The sequence below is a fragment of the Astyanax mexicanus genome, chromosome 20 (genome assembly GCF_023375975.1).
Source record: "Astyanax mexicanus isolate ESR-SI-001 chromosome 20, AstMex3_surface, whole genome shotgun sequence".
Classification (NCBI taxonomy): domain Eukaryota; kingdom Metazoa; phylum Chordata; class Actinopteri; order Characiformes; family Acestrorhamphidae; genus Astyanax; species Astyanax mexicanus.
Genome location: NC_064427.1, coordinates 14961102 through 14983084, shown reverse-complemented (window position 1 = coordinate 14983084; position 21983 = coordinate 14961102). Strand labels below are relative to the sequence as shown.

At 39.3% G+C, this 21983-nt stretch overlaps 1 protein-coding gene and 1 long non-coding RNA gene across 7 annotated transcripts in view; one reads left to right on the top strand and one right to left on the bottom strand.

Annotated features, from left to right (window-relative positions):
- The window catches only part of ptbp3 (polypyrimidine tract binding protein 3), a 92643-nt gene that overhangs the window by 45583 nt on the left and 25077 nt on the right, over positions 1 to 21983 (bottom strand). For 2 of the 6 annotated variants that reach the window (XR_007427483.1, XM_049468965.1), the window contains exon 1: positions 18475 to 18647. The exons of 2 other annotated variants lie outside the window; for them this stretch is intronic. Coding sequence is in view for 1 of the 4 variants with exons in the window: in XM_049468966.1 (XP_049324923.1) it covers positions 18475 to 18651 (177 nt within the window). In the remaining 3 variants the exon portion in view is untranslated. Of the gene's footprint in view, positions 1 to 17297; positions 17403 to 18474; positions 18657 to 21983 lie in introns of those variants that run through there. 2 more of the 6 variants (XM_049468969.1, XM_049468966.1) reach the window with 2 other exon arrangements.
- Positions 11009 to 11964, top strand: LOC125784879 (uncharacterized). The gene is made up of 2 exons (XR_007427488.1): positions 11009 to 11282; positions 11867 to 11964. It is a non-coding gene; the product is annotated as an uncharacterized LOC125784879 (long non-coding RNA).

Sequence of the window (21983 nt, the reverse complement as noted above, 5' to 3'; positions counted from 1 at the left end):
GAGACAGATCCTCATAATATTTTAACTATATGAGCACAAGAACATGATATAAACGGACTGAGGTGTTTACTTTTTCCTTCACATTTCTAAACCGGTTTATATCGTCCAACCAATTTACAACAGTGAATGTAAACAGAATTTAGCATTTAACCCGATCACTCCTCTCAGTTTCTGCAATAATCAAAGATTTTACGCTATAAATATTAACTAAACCGGATTAACTGGAAAGACCAGGACTCATCAGAGAGACAGTATTTCCGGCAAAACCAGTAATTTATTATGTATCGCATAAAATAGCAGTTTCAGACGCCTCACAGCGGCGCATTACTTCCTGCAGCAGAGCAGCTAAAAGCATGCAGATGCAGCCATTAGCAGATCGTTTAGAAGGTGCGTGCTACAAGATGGCTGCACATGAGCAGGAGAAGGATACACGTTTCCTCCTCAAACTAGAGGGAATACCTGATTATCCGCCACTGGATCTAATATTAGCTTTTCTCCACAGAGACGGAGGAGACGCGGTAGCACAGGCACTAATGGTGAGGGTAAATGGGTGACTGTGCCGGTAAACATTTGTTGTGTTGAGATAATGAGCGCAGGCTGAGAGGCTCTTCAGTGTGTTTGGTGTGGAGAAACCATCTCAGCCAAGAGGCCAAACATTAATGGAAGAATCCAGAGTTTTTTAAGCTGATGTTTTTCTGCTGCTTCCATCAAACACCACACACTGAAAGATCTCCAGTCCTTATAAAACAATCCAAATGCACTAAAGCTAAACACAACACAAAAAGCTACTTCCCAAATCTGTTATTTTTTGTGTGTTCACACTGTCTCCTTAATGCGGTTTATATTATATTATTATATATAGACTGAATCCATTCTGTGTTAACCAATTGCTGGTTATCTGAATTTACTTGCATAATTTTGTAAACACTGCATGTAGTGATATAAGTCTCAACACCAGGCCTTTTCCTTCAGGCCTAAAGCGTGTTTACATCTACTCTACTTTACTCAAACAAAAGCCTGATGAAACATTCAGTACAGTAATATACACACAGACATAGGATGAATAGAAGAAGCAACAGCATTTGCACATCTGAAACAACATGGCCTCTTTGAGCTTTTGTTAAAGAACCTAAAGGCCTGAAACAATACAGACAAACAGCCCTATTTAAATATTTAAAGCTTAGCTTTTCAGGGCAATGAAGAAAATTTCAGTAAGAGGAAAAGCGTATGTAAATTATTCTCTGTGATAACATCAACCTTGGTCCCTCAAAACAAAGAGGATCAATGCGTGAAATCAACAAACGAACGAACCAATGAACAAATGAACGCTGCGGAGCGTAAACAGAGCGGTGGAGCAGCGGTTTAGGTGTTTATATGGCTGAAGGTTCGGGGCGCGGCACGGACAGCGCTTATGAATCACAGAGAGAGAGAGAGAGAGAGACAGCTGCTGCTCCTTATTAACGTCAGCCGGAGTTTATTACTATTCATGCTGCTGCTGAACGTCAGACACATACGAGAGGTCCAGCAACCGGGGCAGAAAGGTGGGAGCGTGGGGGGGGGGGCAGCCGTTTGCCTCATAACTATGGATTAAGCTTCAGCAGGTGAGATGGGTGGAGGGAGACTGTCCATCTCCTAAAGGGATAGATTTTCCTCTTTTCTTCTGTTGGATCCTTGTCTCAAACCTTTTGGAGATGATCTCTAATACATTTGTGTTTGTGTGGTTTGACACACTGTATCACTGTGTGTGACTGATAGTGTCCTCTGGTATCTGATACCAAGACGTTTCAGCAGGAACTTTAATAGGTCCTGTAACGCTGTGTTCACACTGGCAGAGACTGATATTAGCGTATGTTTTTCTGCTGTGGCTGAGAGTTACAGAAACACACTTTTAAAAATAAGGTTTGAAATGCTGGTAGGAGTGAAAGGTTTAGAGAGCAGAAGCTGGAAACCTCTTTCTCTTAATGCTGAATGCAACCAAATCCTCTTAGCATCTGGACAGTGGAGACAGTTTCTGTAACAAAATCAGGATAAACTCTTTTAATACCCTTTTCAAACTGATTATGAATATATATATATATATATATATATATATATATATATATATATATATATATATATATATTCATAATCAGTTTGAAAAGATATCCGATTCGTCGGATTACGTCAATATCGGCCCCGATACCGATATTGTATCGGATCGGTCCCATCTCTAATATATATATATATATATATATATATATATATATATATATATATATATATATATATATATATATATATATATATATATTAGAGATGGGACCGATCCGATACAATATCGGTATCGGGGCCGATATTGACGTAATCCGACGAATCGGATATCGGGCGGGCGCTGCCGATCCACTTACCGATCCATATTCCAGTCCAAAGCTTGAGCTGAACAATAAACCCGCCATAACGTTAACACAAAACGCATCCCTGATCAGGATTCCAGTTTAACAGTTTACCCTGAACCCCCAGCAGCTTCAGTCTGCGGCTGACTGAGTAACTTTAGCTGTTTATCTACAAAAAAAGGCCATTATCTGGAGAGTTTTCACTTTGGAAACGCTGTACAGCAGAACGGTACACGTAAAGTCAGCGTCTGAGAGGTAAACAGATTAACACCAGCAGTCTGTTAGCCTAGCTAGCACTGAACTGACAGCAGCTGCATTCCGGTGTTGTGAAGGTATGAACTACAGACTGGAGTAAACTATATTCATAATCTCACATATCCTATAAAACCACAGCATCTACAAACACTAACCAGCACAAACACACCCATCTGTTATTAAAAAAACAGTCATTAATTTAGTTCGGAAATACAGTTAGCATTGCCACTTAGCCGTTAGCCATCTCCATTAATATCTGCAGTCTGTTAGCCTAGCTAGCAAAATCATTCCGGCATTGTGAATTTAATAAATAACTATCTTAAGTGAACTATAGCCATAATCCACATCTAATATCAAACCACAGATCCTACCAACCCTAACCAGCACTAAGAAATCAATCTGTTATTAAAAAACAGTGATTAATTTAGCTCGGAAATACAGTTAGCATCGCCAGTTAGCCGTTAGCTATTGCAGCTAATCCTCTATGCTACCTGTCAAAATAAAAGTCTCCTGCACAACCGTTGCAAAAAATGCCCTGAATTTAATATTTAACGTATTTAATATTTTACTTTTTTTATATTTAATAAAAATTCAAACATTTTATTTGAAAGGAAACTATTGTGTAATTGCATATGAAGTGTGTCAAATAAATGACTTTTGAATGCATTTACATTAAATGCACCTGTGGATACTCTTAAAAGGGCTTTGTGGTCTGTTTCAGCCTCATTATTTAACCTTAATCATAGTACTATTAATAAACTAAAAGTATCGGTATTTGTATCTGTATCGGCAATCTTATATCAGTTTTATATCGGTATCGGATCGGAGCTGAAAAAAGTGTATCATCCCATCACTGATATATATACGTATATGTATATATATATATATATATATATATATATATATATATATATATATATATATATATATATATATATATACACACATATATACATACACAAACCATGACAGGAGCTACTGGAACCAAAAAGCAATATTATCTGTCAGTGGTTTTAATGTTTTGGCTGATTGTGTTTCAAAGAATGTCACTTTAGGACACTGCATCTTATGCCCCTGATGTAATGATAACACAATGATTTAAAAAAAATCACTTTTACACCAGTACTGTAAATATAAATCACACTTTGAGTGCCCGTTATACACATCTGTACACATCTGTGCTTTGGTTGGACGAGGTAGAGTGATGTTAGACTGATTTTCACACTGGCATTTCCTGATTTAACCAGTGTTTACTACAGTACTGTAGTGCAGTAGCGGCGTTATGGCCTGTAGAGTGGGGATAAAACACAGTCGCTGTTCAGCAGCATCAGCATTAGTCTCTCTGAAGCTTGATAACGTTTCTTTAATGTGCCGTTCTTCTCCATCAACAGACAAGAACACAGGGCTTATCTTCTGCTGCATTTTATTTTTGACGATACTCAAATCAGCCCAGGTGACATATGAATATGCAAAGAGAAAAAAAGAAAACAGGCGACGCAGATCAGATCTCTTTACCCTTTCCAGCTAAAGCCCTTTCTGATGCCCCTGACATTTCCTGCAGCAGGCAGAGGAGTACGGATCCTGCTCCGACCCAAAGCTGGGCAATAAACACACACACACACACACACACACAACCACACAACCACACACACAAAAACACACACACACACACACAAGCACACACACACAGACAAACACACACAAACACAACCACACACAGAAACACACACAACCACACATACACATACACACACACACTGACCACCGTATCTCTAAACACTCTCACCGGGGGACAGACAGGGTCACATGTTCAAGGCTACAGCAACTGTCCCCTCCTACACTGGCATTAGCGCTAACGGAGCTGCCGAGGCCGGTCATGCCCCTCTCCTTCCCCTCCATCATCATTATCATTATCATTCAGTGTCTTTAATTAGTGAGAGACAGAGAGAGAGAGAGAGAGAGAGAGAGACAGATAGAGAGACAGAGAGAGAGAGAGAGAGAGAGAGAGAGAGAGAGAGAGACAGATAGAGAGACAGATAGAGAGACAGAGAGAAAAAGAGAGAGAGAGAGACAGATAGAGAGACAGAGAGAGAGAGAGACAGATAGAGAGACAGAGAGAGAGAGAGAGAGAGAGAGAGACAGAAGCCCGATTGCAGTAACACTCAATGGCTGTTCTTTCACTATTCAGACCTTCTGTAAGGAAACTAGAGTGTTGCTCATTACAGAAGCTTTGTAGATTAATTAGCTATGTATCGGCCAAAATCTGTCGATCGGCTAATATTGCTCTACTTTATCTGATCCTGAGAGCCAATCAGATCAGATCGTATTTGGTTAAAGGAGTTAAAGTTTAATGCAGCTCCTCAGTCACAAAAAGTTCCTTTTTCAACCACTAGATAAAAGTATAAAGACTTTTAACACTATTAACCGAATACCCCTCTCGAGAGGTAAAAGTGAGTAGCTATTAGCGCATCAACACTGCAGAGCTAACAAACATCACTAACCACACAAAACGGTGTGCATCATTTCCAAAGCGTCCGGCAGGTCTTGTGGGGTGTTTTAATATTCTGTATGAGATGGTCAGTGCTTCCCAAAAGTTACAACTTGCAGGAAAGCAGAAATAATCTGCTTTTAACATTTATCTGGGTGCCAGACGCTGCAGGACACCTTCAGAGTCCCGCTGCAGTGTAGCTCAATAGATGTTTTGGTGGCATCATCCAAACAAAGCATGTGACTGTTTATACTAAAGACCTACTGACTGTTACTCCTGAAATACTGACGGATCGTGAGGGTTAAATAAATCAGTACACAACGTATCAATTTCATTTATCTCTGATTGATCACTAGCGACTAATGCTAACTGTCTACGCCATCACTGGGAGAGAATGACAGAGGTGAGGGTGTCACCCTGTTGCCAAGCAACATATCCCCCAATCAGGTGAATGATACTCCAGGGGCAGAGTGATGGGCTGTGACGGCGAAAGCTGAGCCGAGCGCTTCGGACCGGAGTTGGAAAGATGAGGTTCTGCCCTTTACACTGCGATCAGACCCATCCTTCACTTCAGACTGCAGAACATCAGCGCAGCAATCATGCAACTGCACATCTGCAAGAATCTGGAGCTCGCAATTCAATCAGTCAACTCCATACTTTTTTAGAATGTCAGAATTGATTGTAGAATATTATATGTTTGTGCTGAAATGCATAATTGATGAGCAAATCTGATTTTATACTTTGTTTTTGTTAAAAGGCTGAAAAGTGATGCTGAAGATTTATGATTAAATCGAGTCACTGACCTGCAGGACATAAAGCCAGGCAAGGACAAACTGGTCAAACAGGTCAAATAGTTTAGCTCTTGAACAGCACAGGGTATTATTTTGTTTGAGTCTGACGGTTTAGCTGGTCTACAAACATGACCAAGCTAAACAAGCTAAAGATCCAGAGCTGGTAAATTTTGGTAATGTTGGTTGAACAGATTTGGTTTCTCTTAATTAGGGGTGGGACAAAATATCACAATATATCATATTGTTTTCGTAAGGGATGCATCACTGTGGGAATTCTGGGCCGATCAAGGTATCTGATATTTCACATGTACATATCTGCTGATGATTTACAGAGAGACTTCACCCCAGTAAATCTAATAAAATAAATTTAAAAACTTTAATTCGGCTAACTGTAGTAGCATTCATTATCATTATCGTGGGTTAGGTATCGTGGTAATATCGTATTGTGAGATGCTCAGTTGTCTTGCTGGTCATGTTGGTTGACCCATTTGGCCTATTTGCTCAGAGCTAGTTAAACAGCTTGATGATGCCAGTAAAGCAGATTATACTAAACTTGGTACTACTGGTCAACCATCATGTCTAAACCAGGTCATACATGTGGTCTGGAGTACAGGGTTACTGATGACAGGCTGACAAGATGAGTTAAAGGCAGAAGCCCCATTTATTTCATCTGTGAGCAGCAGAAGTATAGTAAATATGGCTGATAAATTTGATGATGTTTGTAGACCAGTAAATTCTGCTCAAGATCTGTGATGGTCACCCACACAACCAATGCTCTTTGTTTCAGAAGAGAAAGACCAGCTTAAACCATCTGAAACCAACTACACTGAATTGTTCAGCTGGCGAATCTAATTAACTCTTCAGTGAAAGTGAATTTATGCAGAAATGAATCAAACCTGTTCTTATCAACCTGTTCTTATCCACTTCTGCTCTGTAATTTAGCCCCCGAACCCAGCCGGTCTAAATCAGGAGCCCTTATGAGAAAATTACATCACCTAATAGAGTGCAGAACAAAAATGATCAAGGTTTTAAGTTCAGTTAATAAAAATAATAATATCATTTGATACTTTGACCGGAGGATGTTCTTTAATTAATGCCAGCAGAGAAAATGAAATCACTGACTGTCAGAAATGCCAAAGCTAATAACATCCATCTGCACTGTTCATTAAACTCAGGGCCAGACTGCCTGAGGGATGAGCCTGGCGCTAACGGCTAACGGCTCCACACTCAAGGTGTGAAATACAGGGGGTGGTTCACACCGTCGAAAAGCAGCTTTCCAACAGTAGCTTTAACTCCATCACTTCAAACTGTAAGACTCCTTCCATCACCTGTTAAACCTGCCCACAATCCAGGTGTGTTTTAAACCAGCTAGCTCACTAAAGCCCTGAGTAAAGTACACAACATTTAAACTGGTAGCAGGCTATAAAAAGAATGGGTTTCTCACACTTCCCCACTGAGATTCTGAGAATCTACACGACTCCAACTGCTGAACTAACTGAACCAAACCGAACCGAACTAAACTGAACTGGACCGAACCGAACCAAACCAAACTGAAATTAACCAAACTGAGATGAACCGAACTGAACCGAACCAAACTGAGATGAACCGAACTGAACCGAACCAAACTGAAAGGAACCGAACCAAATTGAGATGAACCGAACTGAACCGAACCGAACCGAACCAAACTGAACCGAACCGAATAGAACTGAACCGAACTGAACCAAACTGAAATGTACCGAACCGAACTGAACCGAACCAAACCGAATAGAACTAAACTGAACCGAACCGAACTGAACATGCCCCAAAACACTGGGAGGCTCAGAGTAAACAGGAAGCACAGCAGCTAGCTGCTACTATCGTTTTCGCCACTATTTGTTTATTATTTTGTCTGCAGCAGGAACCAATAAATAAAGTCATAATCAGAATCGGGTTCGAGGAAATTAATTGGCTGATTTAACTGATTTAATCTGAACTGGATTCGATCAGAAATCGATGGCTGCAACTCAAACTAGCTGAATTTATTCATTAGAAGGGTTCTATAGACTAAATTAGATAATAATAATTTTCGTTGCCCGAAAGCAAAGCCGCAATCAACTGGTTTACCTGGATTAACCTGTTTTATTGATGTCCAGAGAAGTTATGGAATATACTTGTTGACACTGTACACACTAAAACAGAAGCCTGTTTGCAGTACAGAAGATGTATAATGCTTTTTTCTTTGTTGGCTGCGCTGTTTTCTTCCAGTATCCTTATATTCCTATGTGTGTGTTCTTGTTCAAAGTGAGTTTCTGACACTAACAAAGTAAAAATGTCACTTGTTTGGGAAGTACATTATTAATGTGGGGTCAAGAAAAAATCAATATACCACAACATATGTAGCAATGTAATAGAATGAAAAAATAGAGTACTGATTTTAATTATTAGTCTACATGTAAAGAATTAAGTGTTGTATTTAAAAATTGAGGTTTGAGCGATCTACAGTGCTGCCACTGTGAGCAGGAGGTTGCAGGTTCGAAGCCCGCTCATGCAGCTTACCATCAAGCTGCCGGCGCTCAGAGGGAGAAAAATTGGCCCTGTTCCTAGGGTGATGTGGATCAGCACAAGGCTGCGTCTGTGAGCTGATGTATCAGAACCAAGTAGCTGCGCTTTCCTCCGAGCATTAGCACTGTGATGCTATTCTGCAATGCTGCATCAGTAGCAGTTCAAAAAGAGGCGGAGTCTGACTTCACATGTGTCGGAAGAGGCGTGTTATAGTCTTCACCCTCCTGATGATGGAGCATCACTAGTGATAGGGGGAGTCCTAATGAGTGGGATGGGTAATTGTCTGTGCAACATTGGGGAGGAAATGGGAAAAATTAAATAAAGTTTTAAAAAAAAAAATTGAGGTTTGGAAATTGATTAATAAAATGTAAATTTCTAAACTCTTAGTCTGTAGTAAAGCTGTAGTGCTGGAACAGATGGAGTTACTGCTATTACTCTCTGCTGCGGCATTTACACACTTACACACACAAAGCACATTCACACTTTCATCATAATAACTAGAAAAAGACACAGAAACAGAGAACTCTGTAACTATTAAAAGTAGAATCTTTTCTTTATAGAAATTACAGATGAAGCCAGAGAGCGGTGAGTACTGTTTCTTACACAGGAGAAAACTGCTACAGCAAGACGTCTGGCTGACCCACATGGAAACAGCAGCTTTAGCCTTTAGCTCAGAATAACATGATTAAGGACTGAATCTCAAATTCAGCAGAGAATAGAAGAACTAGAGTTAATCTGACAGAGAAGAAGTGCAGTAATAAAGTTATTGATAAGAGAAATATAAAAGCAGCTTGTAGTGGTGTTTGTGTTTACTAAGGTTAAACCAGCTTCAGAAAGGCTCCTCCTGACTCCCCTTACAGAGTAAAACCTGAGACTGAGGGTCATGGAGCTCTACATGCTTTTGCCCCTGGCTTTAAGCTCCAAATACCCACATGACCAGCACTGGAAAATCTACAGCCTGCCTGGAAACACACAAATATTGTCAAACTGACAACTAAAACAAAAAAATCAATACGCTGAGCCTGAAGCCATTTAGCTGCCTGGTTATTATTATCACTGCTGCTGCTGAGCCCGACCCCAGGTTTACCACGGTGCCATCAGACCAGAACCCTCTCTCCTTCAGCCCAAAGAGAAAAGTGAATTTGTGTGGCAGCGAGTGATCTGTGCTCTCTGTCGGTTTGGAGAGGAAAGAAGAGTCTGGACTCGTCAGAAAGAGGAGAGTATCAGTGTCCTCCTGCCAGGGAATAAAAACAGAGCGAGGGGGGATCCGGTTTAGAGGTGGAGATAAAGACTTCACCCTCAGAGAAACAAACAGAACACCCAAACTCTAAACCCTAAACGCGTTTCTAACATTGAACGATTTAGAATTGATTTTCATTAAAAAAATAAATAAAATTTGCAGGTGTAGCTACTGCTGCACGCAGCTTTGTAACTGTGCGCGGAGCTCTTAAACTGTACCTTGTAGCTCAGCTACTGTCGCGCAGAGCTTTTTAACTGTCGCACGGAGCTCAGCTTCTGTCCTGCGGAGCTCTTTAAGTGTCGCGCAGAGCTCCTTAACTGTACCGCGGAGCTCAGCTACTGTCCTGCGGAACTCTTTAACTGTCCTGCGGAGCTTTTTATCTGTACCGCAGAGCTCCTCTACTGTACGGCGGAGCTCTTCAAGCATACAGCGGGGCTCTTCAACCGTCGCGCGGAGCTCTTCAACACTACCGCGGAGCTCAGCTACTGTCCTGCGGAGCTCTTTAACTGTCGTGCAGCGTTTTTTAACTGTACCACTCTTTAACTGTCGCGCAGAGCTTTTTAACTGTCGCACGGAGCTCTTTAACTGTCGCGCAGAGCTTTTTAACTGTCGCACGGAGCTCTTTAACTGTCTCGCGGAGCTTTTTAACTGTACCATGGAGCTCTTAAACTGTCGCGCGGAGCTTTTTAACTGTCCAAACTATGGCCCGCGGGCCATTTGCGGCCCGTTTTCTTTTTTGGAGCAGCCCGCGAGGTATTTTAGAAATAGAATGAAAGTTGGCCCGCTGTTAAGCAGGTTTTTATGATGTGAGATTCAAAGTTTGAACGCTAGGTGTCAGAAACGGGCCAATGAGTCTAAAAGTGAAGAGAATGCGCATTTCTAGCGCAGAATATCGGGCCAAAGAGTCTAAAAGCGGAGAGGGTGCGCATTTCTAGCGCAGAAAATTGGGCCAAAGAGTCTAAAAGCGGAGAGAGTGCGCATTTCTAGCGCAGAAAAACGGGCCAAAGAGTCTAAAAGTGTAGAGAATGCGCATTTCTAGCACAGAAAAACGGGCCAAAGAGTCTAAAAGTTGCTGTAATTAAGAAGTTTAATATTAATTAAGAGACATCATGAAATTAAACATCAATTTGAAAAATCTTAGTTTACACAACACTGTCAAAGATAAAGATAGTAGGTCAAGTAAAATGGTGTGTAAATGAAATAATCAGAATAAAGTATTATTTAAAGTGGTATATTTTATTACTTGTTTTATTACAGTGTGGCCCGTGATTTCAAATATATTTCTCCTTCTGGCCCCCAACAAAAAAATTTGGACACCCCTGGGCTGCGTCCGAAATCGCGTACTTCCATACTAAACAGTATGCAAAAGCAGTATGCGAGATCGGGTAGTGTGTCCGAATGCGCAGTAGGCGAGTTTGAGTACGCGAAAAGTTCCCGGATGACGTACTGCACCGGGAGACATTTTTAAGTATACAAGCCCGCAATACCCGCTAATATTTCCCACAATCCACCGGGAGCCGCGCTGAGCTGAGTGACCCGTCAGTGAGCGGCGGAGCGGCGGAGGAGAGGAGTGGAGAGAGAGAGAAGTTTATGAGGTGAGGAGATTCAGATATATAAACTGTTTTGGTTGTTTGTGATATCAGGCTGTAAATGAAAGATTTATGAGGGTTAGTTTAAGTTAAAGTAGCGAGTTATAGGGGTGTGGGTTTGTTATTAATGCTGTTGCAGACAGAACATCTTTATTTTCGTATCTGAACTGCTTTACTGAGCAGCGTTAGCCCTGTGCTACTGAGATCAGTTAGCTTAGCTAGAGTTATCAAACTTATCACAACTCTTTATTAATCTTCTGTTCTACAACACCAGCGTTTACTAACTCACTACAGCCCTGTATACTGCTGCAGTTCTGAGGAGCTGGGGCAGTTTTAACTTAATACTGATCAGTCTGTATAAACTCATCTGAGAAAAAAGGCTGCTGATATCAGAGAGGCTTTTCAACAGACAGACAGACTGGTTGCCAAAAATCACATTAATAAATTATAAGCAAAATCTGACCATTTTATTTAGTTTTATTAAATAGCTAGCTAACCAGCCAGGATGGTAAGACTTTTATGTTGTTCAGAATTTATATTATATTTGTTTAATGACCAAGCTAAACTGTTTTAATCTGTGTGTGTTTCAGATTCAACTATCCTTCCTACTCGAGAGGATGAAGATGAAGAGAGGGAGAAAAATGAACAATGAATAAAAAAAATAAATAAAGCTACTTTAAAGACTTGTCATTCTTGTATTTTGTGAGAAATGTATTTGTGTAAATATGCAAGTGAGGGAAAATTATATTAAATAAAATAACTAAAATATTTTTTTATTGCCAAATATGATTCCCAGTTTTCCAGAAACTGACTGGTTCTAGCATATTTTATTTACATCAGTAATGCATATATGTTGCCTTTATGTTTAATGCAGTCAGTAAAAGATAATGTATAACAATAAGGATCATGTGTTTAAATATTTAGGCTAGAAAAGGAAATTCTGAGGTGAAATGGAAAGGCAGGAATTAATTAACATTTTGGTATTTATCTTTGAAACTTTTTGATAATTGTTTTGTTGCATAAGCTAGTATTATTAATATGCTTCATGAATATTAAACAGTCTGTTCATATTTATTATTAAATATTTCATATTTGAGGAAATATTAATTTTAAGTTTTATTTAGTCAGTGTTTATTAAATAGGACAGTTTGGGGGTTTATTTATTAATAAGAGCTGATTAATGAGGGGATTTTAATGAAATTAATTAGGGTAAAGCTCTGTAAAGTGTGCCGCTGGTTAGGAGGGGTGAGAGGTGAAAGGGCGTCAGAGGTAAGATGGTGGATGTAGTGCGTCCGAGGCTGCGTGCGTACTGCGGTCTGGCGTACTGAAAAAGCGTACTGCTTTGCTCGACAAGCAGTGCGTACTAGGGGTGTCACGATTCTCTAAATCCTCGATTCGATTTCATTTTCGATTTGAGGGTCACGATTCGATTCGATTCTCGATTTTCTTGTTTTTTTTTTCTTGTTATTATTTTATGCCTCATAAAATTTAAATAATATATTTATTATTATTATTATTATTATAAATATTATAAATATTATTATTATTATTTATTAAGATATATATGGTAATGCCATCTAGTGACTTTTTTTGGTAGCAACAGTGTGCACTATTAAAACAAGCAGTTTATCAGAGCTGTGTGTGGATGGCTGGTGAAACTGCTCATTACATGAAGCTGCAGTTCTTCATCCAACCACTAGCAGCAGCAGCACAAGCTCCGCTCTCTTCACTCAGTCACTACTTCAGTACAGCCCAGCCACGGGCTACAGAGCTCAGCCAGTCCGTTTTTACTGTTTCTGTAAACAAATAAAGGTTTTAACCCCACTAACCGGATAATACAGCTCACTACAGTTCATCTTTCAGCCCAAGCAGCTAACAGCAGCAGGTTAGAACAGCCGACACGGAGGCACTGCTCGGATTACATTATAAACAGGTCAGTTAGCGCGCTGCTAACTTCAGGATGTTTATAACTACGGAGTTTAGTGGACACACCACGGCCGCCAGGTAAGTCTTTTAAAGGCTACCGAAGACTATTAAAGGCTATTAGAGTGTAACCCCTGGCTCCCAGGGGTTACAAGAGGTTATTGAAAGCATTATTGGGGGGCGGAAATCAGCACAGGCTGGTTAGATAAGTGATGTGGGTATTGTCTTATAAATATTTACACATAACTTATATCTCTCCTGAAAAGCTTTTATTTTAGTCAGAAACACGCTTGTGTTTACTTTATCTGAGAGAAAGATGTTTTTTTAATTCAATGGAAAGCAACAGGTGTAGTCAATTATAAGTTTAAGATTTTTAATCCACCTCACTGTGATCTATAGTCAGTGTTCTCAAGTCACACTGACACACGCATTTCAGCGAGTTCACACGCTCTCACCTGCGCGCACCCACCCCTCCGTTAGATACAGATACAAAACCTGCGCGCCCAACCCCCGCCCCCCCTCCCCCCTCCCCCGTTGGACAGATAAAAACAGTGATCACACTCCCGCCGACTGCGCTCATGCAGTGGCTATCTCTATTTAAATGAATAGGATGCGCTGTGTTGGTGCCGCGCCATTTGCGTAGCGCGCTGCGCTATTTGCGTAGCGCGCGCGGGAGGGATCGTCGATCCTCTTTTTGACTTCGATACTCGAGATCGTGACCTCATTTCGATTCGATTTCGATAAAATATCGAGATCGTGACACCCCTAGTGCGTACTCACCCCAATCCAGTACGTACTGCTTAAGTACGCGATTTCGGACGCAGCCCTGGTTTAGATTCTAAACTCTAAACCCTAAACTCTAAACCCCTAAACTCTAAACTCTCTGTTTTAGAGATTATGTAACTGGTCTGTTTGCTGTTTTTTAACGGCTTGTTTTCCTTTGCTCTCGTTACTCATTCCAGAGTTATTGCATCCTCAGCTCCGCCGGCGTGTTGCGGCAGGTTCACACCTCACCACTGCTCACAACTCGCCGAGTTACAGCTAAACCGGGGCGTTCACAACATCCACACCACGTATCTGAACATATAGGCCCAAATAGATTACACTGTCTACACTGTGGATATATTTATTCTCTGAGAGTGAGCTTCTCAATTACCCAAACAACATAGATCACAATATAAAAACTGCTCTCAGATCAGCTGAAATAGGAAATTATAATATCTGCATAGCAAACATATAGGAATTTTACAGTAGTTTTACAATTCAAATGAAATAGATAGGAGATATTTCGTAGTGAATCCTAAATAATCCATAATAGATACTGGATAATTCCTTGCAATTACTGAACAAATACCTAAATAAGGTCGTTACTGAATAATTCATAGTAGTTGCTGAATAACTATTCATAGTTATTAAAAATTCATAGTGCATACTGGATAATGCATAGTCATGAATAAATAATTCATAGTGCATATAGAATAGATTATAGTCGCTTTTAAATTCATCATACTTACTAAGTAATTATTACTGGTTATGGAATAACAATAATGATAATCATTACTATTATATAATTGTTTATATATATATATATATATATATATATAAATAGGATATATAATAATATTATATATTATAATTCTTATTATTGAACCCCACCCATCACGGTCACAGCCTAATGCTCTAACCACTACACCAGCAAGTGAATTGGAATGCAGATGCTTTAATCGCCCTTAAGAGCAGCCGCCGAAAGGGGCGGAGCAACGAAAACGGGCAGAGAAACAAAAACGGGTGGAAAACATAAGTCACGCCTAGCGTGAGCGAGAGAGAGGGTGAGAATTGTAAACAAAGCTCCCTCTTATGTCGTGAGGTAAAGATTAATTGAAACAAAAGAGCTTCCAAAGAAAACAAAACTGAACTGAGGTGCTGTACTTTTTGAGTAATCCATAGCAACAACTGAAAAAATCGTCCTGGTTATAAAATATTTTAAATTAGTTTCTGAATAATTTAGAATATGTACTGATTTCACAGTTTTTACTGAATAATCTGTAAAAATTCATAGTATTTACTGCATAATTCATAGCCTAAAAATGCCTACTTGTGCGAGTGTGTTTGTGTGTGCGTGTGGAATATCTGGAAGTGAAAATGGAATTGACTTGTGTCGAAACAGAAGTTATAGATGTTCGTGTAACCCTTGAATGAATGGTGTGAAAGACTACAGCAGCAGGAAGAACAGAACAGTGCCAGTGGCTAAATATAATGTATCTGCTTAAAAACTTTTAGAAAAGTTAATAATGTCATGTTTATTTATCGTATGATAAATCAGTAAAGTAATTATCACTGCAGGCCTAAACCCCCCAGGCTAAAATCACTGCAGTTAATGTGTGGCCTGGCCTGCTTTTGCAATCTATTGATTTCAAATGACTGATTATTGTTTATGATCAATTCACTCTGTGTACTGAGACTCTCAGAAAGCTTGAGACGAAGAGAATAACAGGAGAGAGAAGTAATGAACTATAGTGTTTATCTGGCATCCTCTTTAACATAATTTAATTATGCAGCTAATTTCCCTAAAACAGAACATATTGAGAATTCTGGAGATCCTCAGGGTTCAGCTGTAGGACCTGTAAAACTTATTTGTAAAACTTATCTGTAAAGAACTGAAGTGAGGGAATGCACACACAGCTCTAAAACACTAAAAACAAACACACCTAAAGTAATGATAATTAAAGATGAACACTTTATAGACTTAAACATTTAATATTTTACTGCATGGAGTACATTTCTAGCACATTTCTAACAGTTTTAGAAGTGCTGCTCCAGAGTCACCTGATACAAAGGCTGTAACTCCTGCTTTACGCTGCTGTCAAACAGACAGATACTGTAACGTCATATTCAAACAGACTGGAGATGAGCCGGCGTGGGACTTCCTCTCACTAACAGATGGAGTCAACAAAGCAACAGAGCACATAAACAGCTCCGCCAGCACGCCATGCTTCAATTATAGAAATAAATTATATACCATACATACAGTACATACAGAGCTATACACTATAATAACATACTGCTCACTTACTATAGTGATGAAAAACACAAGTGCCATCTCCAAAAATTAGAATATCATTTAAAAAAAGTTGATTATGTCAGTAATTCAGTTCAAAATGTGAAACTCATATTATATAGAATTATTAAACAGAGTGATCTAGTTTACGTGTTTATTTCTTTTATTATTAATGATTATGGCTTACAGCCAATGAAAACCCAAATATCAGTGTCTCAGAAAATTATAATATTATATAAGACCAATCAGTACTTTTGGCAGTGTGCCAAGTCCTGCTGGAAAATGAAATCTGCATCTCCATAAAGTGCTGTAAGATTTTGTTGGAAAACACTGCACCGGATTTGGATTTGATATAACACAGTGGACCAACACCAGTTTTATTCTTTCTCTCTGTATTTTAATGGTTCTGGTAATTCTCAGTGCGGGTTGGTGTGAAATTGCTCATTGTAGAGAAACTCACTGACTGATTTCTTCTCAGTGGAGGTGAATGGAAGCCGGGGTTGCCATGACCACAACACAAATATAGCCATATTATTTACTATTAGATAAGAACACAAGTCTCAATTTATCTCATGTAATAATAGCACAAATCTGGAGGGTATTTTTGTGATAATAGAGTTCTGTTATCATCATTTACTGTTTGACGTTAAAAACAAAATGATCTTTTCTACCTTAAACAGTGCAGCAGATCAGCTCACTCTGATTGGCTGATCTAACTGCATGACTTAAATCACACAATGAAGCCTACCTTCCTTCTAACCTCCCCAGCAACAGTGTTATTCTGTATTAAAGCCATGGTGTCAGTGATTAGTGTATTTACAGTATGAGTGGTTTGGAAAACTTCAATCTCATGGTTTCATTTGGTTTTAAGAAATGCATAAAATATAATAAATGTTAAATATACTCGACATTTTGCTACTGCGCATGCTCACATCACCACAGCACGGGGGGGGGAGGGTGGGGGGTTGTTGGTTGCTCAAACATATCACAGCAATCTGATTGGCTTACGGGCAGGACAGCATGATGCATCTCATTCATACCGTGCTCAGTGGTGCGTCTCCTTATTAATAAAGGTCTCTGTTGTTACTTTGTTAAGGCTGGTGTTTTCGTGTTTTCGTGACGCTGCAAGTAACCCTGAGTTCACCCTAGAAAAAGACAAAGCAACAGGCCACCGTTCATTTCCTTTTGCAGGGGGTAATATGTCGCTGTGACACAGAGTTTAAATTTTCAATATACAAATTAATTATGACACAGTGAAGCCACATTCTAACCTGATTGGCTACTAGCATTTATTCGGATCTATCATATATAAGGCGGTCCGAGGTCTTCAAGCTTCTGCTCTCCAAACTTTTGGTTCAACCAATCACACTATAGAGTTTCATAAAGTGTTCTATTATACAATACAAAAAAAACAGTGAAACAAAAAAAAACACAAAACAAAAAAAGAAATCAGAATTCAATATTTCCAATCAATATCAATTTTCTAAGTGTATTTATTCCAACTGTGATTACCTTTAGCCAGTTTTATCCACCTGTCTGTCTTTCCCTTGTCTTTTCTTTCTCCTGAAAGAAGCCCAAGACTACAAATAGATTGAGGTTTTTTAATTTATGCAATGGTGAAAAAAGTGGCAAAATTTTGGTGTCAAAAATTTTCATTTCAGTGGATTTCTAATTTCTCTAGAATGAAGCATTTCACACCAAACTCACTCTGAGTCGCTTTGTTTACATCAAAAAAATCTATTAGCTGTATTTCATAATAAGGCAGGTATTAAGTGTTTATACGTATGTAATGAATAAGACTGATCACCCCGACCAGAAAAAGAGAGCTGCCACTGAGCTGTGGCTCCTCCGGCCGGCCTTCAGCGCCGGCTTTCAGCAGCTCAAATGAAGCGGCGGCAGCGGCGGGTAGAGCTGCCAGCTGTTCTACCCCTCCTAACACACACACACACACACACACACTACATAAAACAACACACACATAAACCAAAACCAACACACACACACACACACACACACACACACTACAAAACCAACACACACACACTACAAAAACAACACACACACCACGAAACCAATACATACACACACTACAAAACCAATACACACACACACACACACACACACTCACACACACACACACTACAAAACCAACACACACACACACACACTGCACAGAAACTCAACACTCTCAGCTCAGAACCAGAACCAGAACTGTACCTGCAGCACTGTACCACCAGCATGTCTCGAGCTCAGAACCAGGAACAAAACGGAGCAGAGAGAGAGAGAGAGAGAGAGAGAAAGAGAGAGAAAAGAGCAAGAAAACGAGAGTGAGTTAGAATGAGTAAAAGTGGGAAAGAAAGTGAAAGGAAGAAGGAGAGAAAGCAAGAAGAGCATTCAGAACAGAGAGAGGAGTGAGAGAAGACGAGTCTACAGCAACAAGAGAGAGAGAGAGGGAGAGAGAGGAAGTGGGAGGAGGGAGAGAGAATGAGGGAGAGAGAGAGACAAGCGAAGGGAAAGGGAGATAAGGGAAGGGGAGGGCGTGTGCACATCAACATTGGTCTCAGTGTGACTATAAAACTGAACACAGAATAAAAAAAGAGAGAGAGAGAGAAGAAAAAAGGGATGATAAACCAAGAAAAGGCCAGAGGAAGAGGAAGAGAGAAAGAAAGAAAGAAAGAAAGAAAGTCACAGAGAAATAATTGAAAGGAAGGAGAATGTGAGTGATAAAGAATGAAAAAAGGACAGCAAGACGGAGTGAAGGAGTGAGGGAGAGAGCGAGAGAGAGAGAGAGAGGGAGAGAGAGGGAGAGAGAGAGAGAGAGAGAGAGAGAGAGAGAGAGAGAGAGAGAGAGTGCGCAACAGGTTGGTAAGTAATCTCCCTAGAAACAGAGGCGGTGTGGTGCACAGGAGAAACAGCTGTTCAGTCAGCTTGCACTTACACCAGCCACCAGTGTGTGTGAGTGTGTAGTGTGTATGTGTGTATAGTGTTTGTGTGTGTGTGTGTTGGCTCTATTGTATGTGGTATCTATTATTGAGGCTGCCCCCCTTCATCGGTAACCGGATACGACCGAACAGCCAGCAGCTCCTCCTCCATCACTCTCATGACAGCGGCCAGCCTACCGCTAACGCTAATGCTAACACTAATGTTGGCGATAATGCAATGAGAGAGGATCACAAGAGATAATCCGCTACTGTTCAACAGTTCAGAACCACTTATCCTAATTTATTACTCATTCATATACAATAATAACTTATTTAGATCAAGATTTTATGTTTTATTCTGTATTTAAATGAATAACTATGATTTTTTGTCAAATACAGTCGGTTTTCAGTCCTTCTAGAGCTCAGTCCATTATCACCACATCTAACTCTCCTTATTCATTATTAATTAATATGGGTGGACCAATAGAAACTGGGGCTAAACTGATATTGACCAGCTTTTACCACCTAAAACCAGCACAATTTGGATTAAACCTGTGATTAGGGGTGAAACGATTACTCGAGTAAATCGAGTAACTCGATTCACAAAATTGATCGATTAATTTTCTGTGCCTTGAGTAATCGTTTATTTTATAAAATAAACTCAGCGCGCGGTATTTTCGCGACTTTTACTTTGACAGCGTTACGTCACCCTCGCCCGGGAACAAGGAGAGGTTTGAGCAGCTGCAAAAATGGAAGCGGCGAGAGAAAACAGCGTTTTAACAGCATTTTAAAGGAATAAAAGCATTTTATGTTCGAACTGTGACCTGTACTCGGTGCAGTGCCAAAACAGCGCGTTTTAATGCTGCACCATCTGAGCCGAGGACACCCGAGACGCGAGGACGCCGAGAGAGCAGGTAAATATAACTTATAATAAACCAATGAGATTAACATTAATGTGAATTAATAACAAAACGACAGGGCTTTGGAGTGTGAATTAATAGAAGCACTGTCTATAAAGTGTGGTTAATTTATTAGAACAGAGACAAGTTCATACATGCTTTATGTAAACAGTAAACAGCGCTGTGGAGTTCAGAATATAAACAATAGAAATGTTAAAAGTTTGCTAAACTGAAGTTACTTTGGCTGGAAACTAAATGCATGATTTCTTCATCTAAGAGTACATTTGGCCGGTGAGACAAAACTGTATGAACACTGTGTTGTTCATATAAGGAAGTGTGTCTCTTATTTACTGGATAAAATATTAATTACCACTAGTGTCTAATGTGCCCCAATGCGATAGGTGTCAATCTTAATAAATGCACGGCCATGAACTTATTATTAGAGTTATTAGTCTTAGTGATGTAATTAGACCCAAGTAGTCCAACATATAAATAAAGAAAAGAGCAACATTTGTAATACTTGTGTGTCACAATTATTCCACAGGTCCTGATATATTTTGGAGAAGCGGCTTGGCGGTAAAAGAATGCAGCACACTGATCCAACACTGGCAGAACTGACAACGTCTCTGCTGTTCAGAAGCTAAGATGCACAACACAAAGACGATGTTTATGCCTTTTTTATTGATTTATACCCTAGATTTGATATTTACAAGAAATCCTAATGTGAAAGTAATGTAATTAAATGTATTTTTTATTGTGGTATTTATTTATTTATTGTGTGTTATTTATTTGTATTTGCAATTTGGAAATGTATGTTGTGAATTTAAAAATATAACTTATCTAAAAAAGGAAACCAATTGGTCATTCATTATTAAGTAAAATTTAATTGCTCTTTAACAAAAAAATGTTTTATCCGATTACTCGATTAATCGAATCGATTTTTCAGTAGAGTACCCGATTACAAAAATAATCAATAGCTGCAGCCCTACCTGTGATCATTAGGGGTCAGAGCACGAAGTGCTGGAACCCTATTGTATTTGTTTTGATTTTTACTATGATTATTATGATTATGATTATTATTTATTATTTTTTTTTTTCTGCCATAAAACTGATCACACAGCCTTAACCGTAAGGCCTAGAGGCATAAAACCAGGTCATCTAGTAGTAACCCCTCCCACTACTCAGGCGCTCGAAATGAGCTTGACCGGCCTCAAGGGGGCGCCATAGCGCATGGAAACGCGTTGACGTAAAAATCTCGTAAATTTTCACATTTTGTAAACCTTTAGCTTTTGCGCTAATTAGCTCAATGTTCAAAACCTACTTTTGAGAACTTGTCTCAGAGCTTTAAGGGAAAAATTCTTAAAAAAAATATGCAAAAAATTCAAGAGAGGCTCACTGCGAATAATTATATTTACAATTTTGAGATTTGCATGCCAATTAGCTATAAAATGCAAATGAACACATACCGAAAAAATAAAATAAAAAATCTTATTTAATTTAAAAATCTATAACTCAAGAAGACATAATCCAAAAAATCTAAAACTTCACAGATGTGTTAAGAAGTAGACTCTGAGGTTGCTAGGTAATCAAGAATGTCACCTGGACATGTAATTATTTTGCAGTTTTATGCACTCCTGTAGCCTTAAAAACTTTGCAATTACATGTCTTTACCAAAAATGCTTTCTTTTTCTTCAGTGACCTGTTGTTTAAAAATCAGAGGTTCCGAACTTGTCCTAGGAATTTTTAAAGATTACGATAAAAATGGTCTTGTTGTAATCGGAAGACCGTGTAGGTAAATAATTATATTTAAAAAGTTGACGTGTTAAAAAATTGTGGCATCAGTACATTGGTCAGATTGGCAGATTGGTAGGTTTTTATGAATGACATGGCTAAATGTCAAGAACCC